Source organism: Sarcophilus harrisii, chromosome 2, assembly GCF_902635505.1.
Source record: "Sarcophilus harrisii chromosome 2, mSarHar1.11, whole genome shotgun sequence".
NCBI classification, from domain to species: Eukaryota; Metazoa; Chordata; class Mammalia; order Dasyuromorphia; family Dasyuridae; genus Sarcophilus; species Sarcophilus harrisii.
In genome coordinates, this window is record NC_045427.1 from 362,356,004 (window position 1) to 362,369,108 (window position 13,105).

The 13,105-nt window shown below is 37.5% G+C and overlaps 1 protein-coding gene across 2 annotated transcripts in view; it reads left to right on the forward strand.

The window, feature by feature from the left end:
• CCDC85C (coiled-coil domain containing 85C) overlaps nucleotides 1-13,105 on the forward strand; it is a 181,908-nt gene that overhangs the window by 162,102 nt on the left and 6,701 nt on the right. The window contains exons 3-5 of one of the 2 annotated variants that reach the window (XM_031953286.1): nucleotides 2,149-2,253; nucleotides 10,377-10,472; nucleotides 12,034-12,132. In XM_031953286.1, coding sequence (XP_031809146.1) covers nucleotides 2,149-2,253; nucleotides 10,377-10,472; nucleotides 12,034-12,132 — 300 coding nt within the window. The remainder of the gene's footprint in view (nucleotides 1-2,148; nucleotides 2,254-10,376; nucleotides 10,473-12,033; nucleotides 12,133-13,105) is intronic. The other variant, XM_031953287.1, reaches the window with a different exon arrangement.

The window sequence follows — 13,105 nt, forward strand, 5'->3', positions numbered from 1 at the left end:
GAGTATATTTGTAATGAATTATATCCTTTTGATGTTTTGTGAATAAATTTATTTTAAGAGAATTTTAAGGCCCTTGAGTATTTTCTTGAATTCTAAAGGCAAAAATCAGCTCCTGGTCTCAAGTCTTTTGCAAACAACTGTACAAACAAGATCTATGTACAGGATCAATTGGGGGTATTCTCTGAGGGATGTCTCAGAAGGAAGATGAAGGAGTACTGGAAAAGATTTCCTGATAAAGATGGGAACCTCAGCTGTCTGAATGAAGTGGGGGTACATTCCAACATGAGGCTCAGTTAGTGAAAATGCCCAGAGTCAGGAGATGAGGTGTTGTCAAGGAATAGTGAGGAGGCCAATGGCATAGGATGTGGAGGAAAGGAGGGTGGAAGAAGATTGACATGAGAGGAAGGAGCTGAGTTATAAAGGGCTTTAAAAGCCAAGTAGAGAATTTTTTTTTTTTTTTTTTTTTTTGATCCTTGACATAATAAGGTGCTGTTAGACTTTATTGTAGAGGGGAGATGATAAGGGTTAGTTTTGTGCTTTAGAAAAATTAATTTGACAGTTTAGCAGAAAGTAGACCAAAGTGGAGAAAGATTTGATATAGGGATACCAATCAGCAGGCCAGTATAGTAGCAGTCCAGATATAAATGACTGGGGACTTGTATCAAGGTAGTGACCAAAAAAAAAAAAAAAAAAAAAAAAAAAGGTAGTAACAGTGGCAGAGGAAAGAAGTGGCATATATAGTGGGGCGTGATAGATTCTAATGAGAGGCCGCCTAGGGTGACCCAGTGGATAGAATACCAGGCCTGGATTCAAGAGGACCTGAGTTCAAATCTGGTACTTAGTAGTTTGCCTCCTTTGTTTCATCTATAAAATGAGCTGGACAAGGAAATGACAAACCACTCTAGTACCTTTGCCAAGAAAATTCCAAATGGGGTTAGAAATGACTGACTGACACCCCACCAACCTCCCACCACCCAAAAAGGGAATCTAGTGAAAGGTTTTTTTTTGGTTTTTTTTTTGTTTTTTTTAAGGGTATGTTTGAAGGCACTAAGAAATAAAATTCAAGAGCCAGGACTAAAATCTTTGTCTTTTTACTCTGCTAGGTCAGTGTTTTTCCCATTGAGTATCTATTTATATACAGTTTAGTTAAAGCACTTACTTATATATCTCAGTTTTTTGAACCATTCTCAATTATCTCCACTAAAGTGTGTGGAGGTGATATTAGGTACTTTAAGCCTTTTAGCTTAACTTTAAATCATTTTAGCTAATGAGAAGAGTTCATCACCATAGGGTTGGCAATCAAGCAGAAAACTTTTTTCAACACAGCAGCTCATGAAAAGCAGCTACAAAGGCATGGAGGTACCTTTGTGGAAGGGGAAGGAGAGAAAAGTAGCTACGTTGATGGAGTCAATGACCCTAGAAATACTGTAGTTATTTCTTGGTTAATAGATTTTTCTTCCAAGGCTGATGAAAGGCTGTAGTTCTATCATCTTGGGTTTTTGTTTTTGTTTTTTGGTTTGTTTGTTTAATCTCTTACGTTATTGTAATGATGGAAGCATTCAATGGATTATTTCTACAATCATAGAATTTCAGTTCTGGAGGGGATCATAGAAGAGTGCTTTCTAATCATCAGATACTTTAAAGGGGAAAAAAAAAAACTAGAAGAATTCCTACAAGATAATTTGTATCATTCATATGCATAGATTGAGATAATAGATGTTATGATGAATTAAATGTCTTTGAGATTTTGTTAATCACAATAGTATTTGCAGACATTTGAAAATACTGATTATATGTTTACAAACTGAGGATCAAAGAGTTTGTAATGTGTCAGAGGTGAGATTCATATCTAGGCCTTTCCTTATTCCACATTCATTGTCCTTTCTAAAAAATACTTTTTTATAGATTTATGGATCCTTTGCAATCCCTCTCAGTCTACCTTTTCACTTAACCCTCCCAGTTCCATGGGCCAGCAGTTAAGAAGCGCTGTCTTAGTACGGCCTCATTTTCCAGACAGGGGAATTAACTTTTTCAAGAGAACATCAAGTTAATGGGAGAATCTAAACTAGAATATATTAAAATAAAAAGGTATTGCCCATAATCCATTTCACATGATTTCCCCTTTTTTCTTCTTTCCTATATATATAGCAGTCCAGTTCTGGGGACTTCAGGACTCTTCGGAAGGGACTATCTCCATATCACTCAGAGTCACAGCTATCATCGTTGCCGCAGTACCAGGATGCCCTGCAGAACGTAAGAGTCCTTGGTGCTGGCTAGCTGGGAGGGGAGGTGATCAGTGGACCTGGAGTGACGCTTAGAGAGAATGTGGAAATATACTGCAACCTTTGGCTTAATACTTTGTGATCTTTATGTTTCCCAAATTTGCCACATGCCTGCTCTGTGACCACTGAAAAGTCACTTCTGAGCCTTACTTTGTTTTTCTGTATGATGGGTTTGGAAACCTCTAAGGTCTGATAGAATTATGGTCCTCTCAAGCTAAGAGAAACTTTTCACAGACTTAGACACAATACTTTATTTTGAATCAAGAAGGTATTACAACACACAATCTCGTACAGTTAAATGATTTCTGAATATGAGATTGCAAGGCTCCCTATGAGGTTCAAATATCTATGTGATGTTGGGGAAGTCAAATCACCTCAATGAGCTTTCATTTTGTTATCTGAACCATGAGAAGATTGAATTAGATGACTTCTAAGATCCTTTCCAGATTAAGTATGTGAAGTAGCTAAGTGACATAATGGATAGAGTCCTAGACATGGAGTCAGAAAAAAACTGAGGTCAAATCCAGCCTCAGACACTTGCACTGGACAAGTCACTTAATCTCTATCTCCCTCATTTCTTCTACCTCACCTACCTCATAGGATTATAATGAGGCTAAAATGAAATAATATTTATAAAAGCACTTCAGAAACTTAAAGCCCTATATCTAAATATCACCATTGGGGGCAGCTAAGTGGCTCAATGGATAGAGCAGTGGGCCTGGAGTTAGGAATATCTAAATTCAATTCCAGCCTCAGACACTTAATAGCTGTGTGACCTAGGGCAAGATATTTAATCCTGTTTGCCTCAGTTTCCTAATCTGTAAAATGAATTAGAGAAGGAAATGGCAAAGCCTTCCAGTATCTTTGCTGAGACATCCTGTGTGATCCTGGGCAAGTCACTTACTCCCTGTTTATCTGTTTCCTCATCTATAAAATGGGGATGATAACAGCATCCACCTTGCTGGGATAAGATAACTGTAAAGTGCTTAGCACCATGCCTGGCACTTAGTAAGCACTATATAAATGTCAACTATTATTATTATACTATAAGTCATAGGATTCTCTTCATAGCTAGGGGGCACAGTGGCCTGGAATCAGGAAGAACTCAATTCAAATGCAGCCTCAGACAATTAATGGCTGTGTGATTCTGCACAGTGTATAGAGTGCTGGACCTAGAGTCAGGAACACTCATCTTTCTGAGTTCAAATCTGATCTCAGATTCTTACTGGCTTTATGAGCCTGGTCAAGTCATTTAACCTTGTTTCTCTCAGTTTCCTCATTTGTAAAATGGACAGGAGAGGATAATGGCAAACCACTCCAGTGTCTTTGCCAAGAAAATCCCAAATGGGATCGCAAAGAGTAGCTCACAACTGAAAAATAACTTAAACCACAACAATCTTGATATAAAGTTGCATATACTGTTATCAGTTATGATAGAATGTTTATTAAGTGCTTACTGTGTTGCAGGCAATATGCTAAACTTTGTGTGTAACACATAAATACATTTATTAAATATACATATGGTTATATGTTTATGTATATACACATATGCATGTGTATATATTCTTATGCCAGGAAAGAGAAAAAAGATGTCTTCGGTTTCTCCCTTCTCTATATCACTTACGCATTGTGGAGTCCAAATCCTTGCCCTGAGGAGCATGGACTGCTCTGTGTGTCTTCACGTGCATATGTGTGTATGTCTTCCCAGGGATAATCTCATTAGCATGTGCATGCCATAAACATGCTAGTCACAGGCATACCATATAGACACATGTATAACACGTGTGGGTAATGAACATATAAGCAGGGGTAGTCTTATTCACATGTGGCAGGCACAACAGGAAACTGCACACATGTGTGTGCATTATGCACATGCATGCCCACATGCAATACATATTATAACACATGTACTGTATGCACATACATATTTACATTCACATTATGCAAACAAGATGGTCCCTACCCTTAAGGGGTTCATTTTCTAATGTGGGAAGATAATACTTATAAAGAGGTGCTGAAGGCATAGAGAAAAGCAAGAAGGAAGTCATAGGGTTCCAAAATAGACAAGGCAAAAAACTTGCCTATTAGAACCAGAGCAGAGTCCTACTTTCCAAAGAGATGGAAATGGTTGGAAATAATTGCTAATATATGCTGTTAATTTTTAAATTTTCAATAGTATTTCCCCCCCAAAATACATGTAAAGATAATTTTCAACATTCACTTTTGGAAGACTTTCTGATCCCAATTTTTCTCCTTGCCTTACCTTCCTCTTTCCCCAATATAGCAAGCAATCTGATATGTTAGATATGTACAATTCTTTTTTTTAATTTACCTTTCTTTTTATATATATAGCTTTTTATTTACAAGATATATTGAGACAGTTGCAAATCCTTTTGTTCCAACTTTTTCCCTCTTTCTCCCCACCCCTTCCCCCCAGATGGAGATTGACCAATACATGTTAAATATGTTAACGTATAAGTTAAATACAATATATGTATACATGTCCAAACAATTATTTTGCTGTATAAAAAGAATTGGACTTTGAAATAGTGACATACAATTCTTTTATACATATTTCATATTTGTCATCTTGTGCAAGAAAAATCAGATCAAAAGGGAAAAAAACCATAAGAAAGAAAAAAACAAACAAAAAAAGTGAAAATGGTGTGCTTTAATCTACATTCAGTCTCCAGAGTTCTTTCTCTGGATGCAGGCAGCATTTTCTATTTCAAGTCTACTGGAATCACCTTGAATCACCTCATTTGGAAAAGAGTCAAGTCCATCACAAATGATCATCACATAATCTTGTTACTATGAATCATGTTTTCTTGGTTCTGTTCACTTCACTCAGCATCAGTTCATGAGATCTTTCCAGGCTTTTCTGAAATCATATGCTATTAATTTGTAGAGGGTCTGGGGTGGTCAACATACAGTGGAATTAACTGTGAGTACTCTGAGGACAATGTGTTTAAATAACATTTATCAAAGAATGCAGAGATAACAGATTTCCCTTAAAGGATCCACTTAGTGATTTAGAGACCTTTTTGAAAAATAGAAGAATAACAATAGCAGCAACTTATAGCTATAGAATAGCTTGCAATTCTAAATATTATTTTACATACAGTTTCCTCCTTTAATCCTTATAATGTTTCTGTGAGATTTGTAGTTCAGTGCTATTCTCATTTTATGGCTGAGCAAATGGAGATTCAGAGAGGTGATGGGATTTGCAGAAGGTAATATAGTAGCTAGTGAGTAGGAGGAGGAAGGCCTCCCATATAGAGCCCCTGCCTCCTACTATATCCAATTGCCTAACTTTAATCTAGACACAAGAGGGAATTCCAGGTTCTGGGCACATAGCCCCTTCTTCTCAAGCAAGTAACTCTCTCTGCTTGGGGAAGGCCAGCCTTAAACACATGATATAGCCAGGGAACTGAGTAATTCCAAAAGATCATTCCAAACCTGTGTGAATGAGCATTTCAAATCATTCATCTGTGAGAGGACACATGTTGCCTCTGGATTGGGGGTGGCAGAAGGTGGACATGAACATTTGGCAAGGGGGGGGCGGGAAGAGGTCTGGGCATAATGCCGCTTTGCATGGGGGTATGGTGAGCACAGGACAAATAAAATGGGGGTGATTCTAGGAACAAGATATTGGAAGAAGCTCGGAGTAAAAAGTGAAAAGAATTGGATTTAATTCACTTCAACAAATATTTTGAAAATAATTCCATGCAGAATGCATAGGAACAATACAATTTCTGCCTTAAGGGGCTTATATTTTTGCTAGTGGATATAGAAAATTGTGTAAGCAAGTAAATGCTGAGGAGGATTGGAAGAGAAAGAGGTAATATTCAAAAGTGGAGGGATCAGGAAATGCCCTGAAATGTGCTTTTAAGGGAATTAAGGATTCTTTGAGTCAGAGGTGAAGGGAGAGTACATTTCAGATGCCATGGACCACTTGTCCAAAGACAAAGCTGGATTCTCGCATACAAGTAACAACAGCTTATAAGGCTCTGCCTCTAATAAGCTGTGTAGCCTTGGATTACTTAATTTTTTCCCCTCACTGAGTCTTGGTTTCTTCATCTCTAAAATGAACAATTTGGACTCAGTGACCTGTAAGATTTCTTCCAGGTCTAGCAGTCTATAAATATATGAAAGAGACAAAGGTTGTATGGAACTCAAGACAAACTTCCCGCCCCCCCTTCCCAGCATAGCCCAAGACTCCCCTTTCTCTGTGCCCTGTATTTCGCATATGTCTGGTTCAATATTTCCAAAGCCTTTTGTGGCCCCACATAATGGAGGCCTCATTCATATTGCCTAAAGAGCACAAGTCACTTTGGCAAAAGCCCAAGTACACTTAAGGAGTTGACGCTAGAGCATCTTGCCTAGATCCTCAGGAACCCTGGTCCCAAAAGTAAGGGCTTAGGATTTTCTCATCTTCTCCCCACTTAAACCTGTAGTATGTGGTTGAAGAGAACTACCATAACAAACAAAGTCCAGTGGAAAGAACAGGATATAGTCTCTTAAGTGGTCAGAGAATAAAACTATTTATCCTTTGCTCTTGTTATAATGTTCTGTAATCTTGGGATAATTGTTCTTGGGGCCCTAATTTTTCTATCCATAAAACGGGGGGCGGGGGGGGGAAGCGCCACATTAGATGGTCTCTAAGGCCCCTTCCAGCTTTGACATTCTGGATTCTAACTTTAATTATTCTACAATTCTTTCTATTACTTACATTTTTGAGTCTAAGTGATTATCTCCAAAATAGAAACTGTGATTGACAATTACTGTTTCATGTCACTTACAAATCCATTTTGGGGAAAGCTTCTTATTTCAATTGATCTGTTTTTTGACGAGTTAGACAAAGATTTCCCATTCTTTTGGATGGGATGTGCTGTGGCTGGTATTAATGGGGGGTGAATATACATTTAAATAAACTGTCTGCTTCTTGTGACATATAGCAGGTGACCAGTGTGAGAAGTGGCAGCATGACTACAAGTGATAAATGGATTCTGGGCAGTGTTTTACCAAAGATAATTTGCCACAGATATCCTTAATTTCAGAATCATAGGTCTGGAACAATCTCTCCAACTGGAAGGTCTCAAGGGCAAATCCTTTTCATTAAACTTAAGGAAGCAGTGCTTTTTTTTCTTTTTTTTCTTGGGAGGCAGTCAGAGTTGCTTGACTTGCCCAGAGTCACACATTTAGTATCTTTGGTCAGATTTGAACTCAGGTCTTCCTGACTCCAGGGACTGACTCTATCCAGTGCACTAACTAGTTGTTCATAGTAACTTTTATGATGAGAATATGAGAAAATATGATAATGACACAGCATGGGGCAGTAGGTAGAGAATAGGGCTAGAACCCAAGAGGATCTGTATTCAAGTTCTTTTTTTTTTCTTTTTCTTTTTTCTTTTTTTTGCAAAGCAAATGGAGTTAAGTGACTTGCTCCGAGTTACACATTTAAGAAGTGTTAACTGTTTTGAGGCTGGATTTGAACTCAGGTCTTCTTGATTTCAGAGCCAGTGCTATATCCACTGTGCCATCTAGCTGCCCCAATGGGTTCAGGCTCTGCTTGTGACACATATTAGTTTTGGGCTCCTGGGGCAAATCTCAATGTATGTAGTACTGTAATTTTACTTATTTTAAAAATTTCTCAATTACATTTTAATCTGGTTAGAGGAGAGGTCAAGTTTGACACCTGCTTTAGGCATTTTTTTCTTTTCTTTTCTTTTTCTCATAGTATTTTTATTTTTCCAAATACATATATAGTCTTCAACATTTGTCTCTGTAAAATTTTGTATTCCACATCTTTCTCCTTCCTTTTTCCTATTTCCCTTACCAACACAGCAAGCAATCTGATATAGCTTATACATGTATAATCCTTTTAACATATTTCTATATTTGTCATGTTGCGAGAGAAAAATCAAAACAAAGGGGAAAAAAAAACCCCGAGGAAAAAAAACAAACAAACAAAAATGGTGAAAATGGTATGCTTCTACTTGTATTTGGTCTTCATAGGTCTCTCTCTGAATGCAGATGGCATTTTCACCTATTAGATTTATTAGATAACTTATTTAAATTGTCTTGGATCACTGTGTTGCTGAGAGGAGTTAAATCTGTCATAGTTGATCATCATACAGTCCTGTTGTTATTGTGTACAATGTTCTCCTCATTCCGTTCATTTCACTCAGCATCAGTTCATGTAAATCTTTCTAGACTTTTCTGAAATCAGTCCAGGCAGTTTTCTAGGACTGTAAATTGCCTATAAGGTGCTGACCTGCATTGGCAGAGGGAATTTCTTCTGGGATTTCTTTACGTCTTTGAAATGATAGGTCCATTCTATACCATTATTATTGTTATTAATACTGCTGCTACTACTACTATTTCCAGGATTCTACCTTTCTACATCACTTTTCATCACTTAGGGGCAACTAGATATTGCAGTGGATAGAGCTGCGTCTGCAGTCAGGAAGAAAATTTAGATCCGGCCTTATACCCTTATATGAGACCCTGGGCAAATCACATAACCCTGTTTGCCTAAGTTCCTCTCATCTGTAAAAGGAGCTGGACAAGGAAATTACAAGCTCTGTAGTAATTTTGCCAAGAAAACCCCAATTCAGATCATAAAGAATTGACTTAATGCCACTTTATAATTTTCCAACTACTTTTTAATCTGTTACCAATCTTTTCAAAAATTGGTAGAATAGGTATAATTGTCCCATTTGACTGTTGAGACACTTAGTCCCAGAGACAAGAAATGACCTGCTTCAGTTGATGATGGAGCTGGTATTCTTGTTTCCCCAGGTTGGTGCTTCTGGCCAGAATCAGGATTTAGGGTGAAGAATATGGTGTGCATTTTGGATGTGGCTTATGTAGAAATTTGTTTTGCTTCACTATGCATACTTGTTGAAAAGGACTTTTTCTTTTTTAAATAAAGGGGGGAGAAATAGAAAAGAAAATAAATGCTTTTTGATTCCACACATTAAAAAAAAAAATGTTTTAAATAACTGTGTTAGCCTCTAGGGATACAAATGCAAAAGAAAAACAGTTCCTGCTCTCAAGAAACTTATCTTCTACTAAGGAGAGATAATATGTTAATAAATGCAGATAATCTACCCAAAAAGAACTTAAGCCAGCGTGTGTGTGTGTGTGTGTGTGTGTGTGTGTATGCACACCCCATTAAAACAACTAAAAGAAAAGATTTCTTTGGTTGAAAAAGTACTTAAATTGAACCTTAAAGAGATTTTAGGATGGCACCAAGATTTTGATCCTAGGTGATTGGGAGGATGGTGGTGTTCTTGACAGTAATGGGAAAATTCTGAAGAAGGAAAGGTTTGCATAAGAAGATAATGAATTCTGTTTTGGATTTCTATTGAACATTCCGTTCATGATATCTAAAAACAGTTATGATATAGGAGTGGAGCTCATGATTGGAGTAGGGGTTGACTAGAAGACCAGTTAGGATGCTATTGCACTAATCTGGGTGAAAGATAATGAAGGCCTGGACTAAAGTGATTATGATTTGAGTAGAAATAAGGGACATCTGCTACTCACGGAAGAGGTGGAATTGACAAAATAAATGCAAGTAGCATAGATCTCTCTTAATTTCTCCTTTACAACTTGAAGAGTCCTCTTGGTTGTTGTTTGTTTATTTGTTTTTAATTAAAAATTTTAAAAAATCAGTTCCAAATTTTCTCCCTTATGCCTCTTTCCTATCCTAAGGCTCTTTGTAAGTCTGACATTCCACAATTGTGAGGTCCCTTCTGGTTTTGACAATTTCTGGTTTGATGATTCTAAGGTCCCATCCAACTCTTGTATTGTCAAAGACTGATAGAACTTGAGTTAGAAAGTCCACAAAGGACATCTAGTCTGAGCTTTTTTATCCATGTTATGATCCTCTTGATGACATCTTTAACAAATAGCTCCCATTGTAGGGTTCTGTGATTCTAAGATCTTTTCCAGTTCTAAGAGTCTAAGTCTCCATAATTGTTGTCTTGACCTGCCAATTTTGGGGACCATACTGCCTGGCGGTATGATTCAAACTTTTACTGAGAAATCAAAGCCAAGCTAAAAGGTATAATTACTTCTCCACAGGGTCCTGCTCACATGACAGCCGAGTTTTCTTCCTCCCCTGCAGTGGGCTATGTCCCTATGGGACAGAAACCTGAGGCAGTAGTGCATGCTATGAAGGTATGTCTCTGGGTCCCCTTTTCACTCCTACCCTTCTCTCTGATATATACATATATGCTCAGAGAGCACCCTAGACCACAGTATCCTAGGAGTCTATCCTCTATGTGCCACCAGCTGTCTGAACATGTAACTTCTTTTGATTTTTCATCCCTTGAAGAATCTCCTGTCATTCATTGGGAAGTGGGGTGGGGAGAGAGAGAGAGCTCTACAGGCAGATAGAAACGCAAACACAAAATATATGTGTGTGTGTGTGTGTGTGTGTGTGTGTGTGTGTGTGTGTGTGTGTAATGAGAATAATAAAAAAAGGCTCTTTAAAGGTCTTGGATGTGATGTTCTTTGAGTTTCATTTCATTGCTTTCAGATAGAACTACCTCCAAACTTTTCAGGAAACTAAGAATCTACCTTTGATTATGTATTTGTGTATGTATGCATGTTATGCATGCATGCATTTTATGCATGTTAGTATTTTATGTATTTATACATAATATGGATGTCACTTAAACACATATACATATGTTTGCAGAGAGTAGATTTTCTAAAGATCCTTAGATAACAGTGGCAGAATATTTTGAAATAGGATTTTTATTTTTTTGTGCTAACTACCTTTATGCCACCTTTCTGTAACTCCAGAATATAAGTAGCAATGTAGCTTCCTGAAAGGAGTAGGCAGGGGAGTCAAGTTCCAGTCCCAGTTCTTTCACTCTACAACTTTGGACAAGTCATTTAACCTTATTTGATTCCTACAAAACAGGGAGATAGAAGTGCCTCCTTTCCCTTCCTCACAGGAAAATTATGAAAACACTGGTAATATTGATAACAATAACAATTCCTCATTATGTGGTCTTTTAAGGTTTAAAAGAGCCTCCCTAATATGAACCCAAAATAATTTTGGAAATGTGCAGTTTTTATACAAACAGTAGTGGCTGTTAGAATCATAAATCATAGAATGTCAAAACCAGAAGGGACTGAAGAGTCATAAAATGTTGCATGTTAGAGCTGAAAGAAATCTTAGGAATCATCAAATTCAACTTCCTCATTTGATACATGATGAGACAGATGCTCCCAGTCACGAACCTAATATGTAGTAGAGACTTAATTTTTTCTCTCTTGTTAGAGCAGAGCATTGTGTAAATGTTGGGCAACAGGTATAGGTGGGATATAAAGAGAAGATAGGGTGTCAAGTCAAAAGGATCTTGAATGCTAGTAAACTTGAACTTTATATGGAAAAAAAGAATGGAATCTCATGGTGAATTCTGGATTATAGCTATCAAGGAATAGTGATTGAACATTATTAAGAGTCCTTTAAATACAGATCACTCAGACCTCAAGGGCTCATCTAATTATGAAACAAGTTTCTGGCCAGAAATAAAAAAAAAAAACCAAGTATTTTATCAGGCAGTATGTATGATGAAACATTAGGGAAGAAAGATATTTTCAATTTATCTAGCAATTCTGACAGAATCTACAACTGGAAGGTTGAGTTTAGACTGGTCTAAATGTAAACCTCAATTGGAGGAAAGAAATATGCCCTAATAACCTTTGTGCATCCATTTGCCTCTAGGTCTTGGAAGTTCATGAAAACTTGGACAGGCAGATACAGGACAGTTATGAGGAAGACCTCAGCGAAAAGGAGAAAGCAATCGTCCGTGAAATGTGCAATGTAATGACTTTAAATTTTGTGGGATCTTGGAGGAATTGTTCTCATGGTTCTTGCCCAACTTTCTAGAATGGATAAAGTTTGGGTTCCAATCACTAAAGGGCACTTGATATGTCCTCACATGAGAGACAGAATGGTCAGCTGGGGGAAACCTGCTTTCTAGTCCCAGCTTTGTCACCTGTGAGTTATGGACAAGTCATTTGACTACTGTGGGCCTCAGTTTCCTCAAGTATGAAATGGGGATGAAAAATTCTTGCCTTGCTTCTTTTACAAAGTTATTAACAATGAATGGGAATGGATTTTGGCAAGTAAAAAGTTGATTGAGAAATGATTTTTTTTTTCCTGGCAGATCGGAAACATTCTTATATTTTTAGAATGTTAGCAGTGCTAAAGACCTCAGAGATCATCTTCTGGATTATGATTCTCATTTTACAGAGAAGTGAACAGCTCAACAGTAATGGCAACAGGCATTTTAAGTGTGTCCTATAAGCTAACTACTGTGTGACAGTTCTTATTCTCAAAAAAACATAGCAAGTTCATAAGGTTATATATAGTTTTAGAGGTGGAAGGGACCTTAGAGGCCATGTAATCCAACTCCTTCATTTTACAGATGAGGAAATTTAGGCCCAATGAGATTAAGTGATTTATCAAGGCCACATGGGTGGATGTAAACAAAGATATAATTTGAATCTGGGATCTTTGACTCAGAAGCCATTGTTCTTTCCCTTGTACTATGTTGCTTCTGAATGAATACAGAAGGCAGGACCAGAATTCAGATCCAATTGGTTTCTAGGTGTCCACTGACTTAAAGATTCCACTTCCTTCTTCTTGGGGGCAATGATGTGGGTAAATAACTTGCCTAATGTCATACATGTCCACTCAGATCTCTTCCCTCCTCCCATCTTCAGATCTCTTAACCAGAATTATTTCCACTATACCAAAGGTTGCCAAATGGCCACCTGCTTCTGTAAGGCCT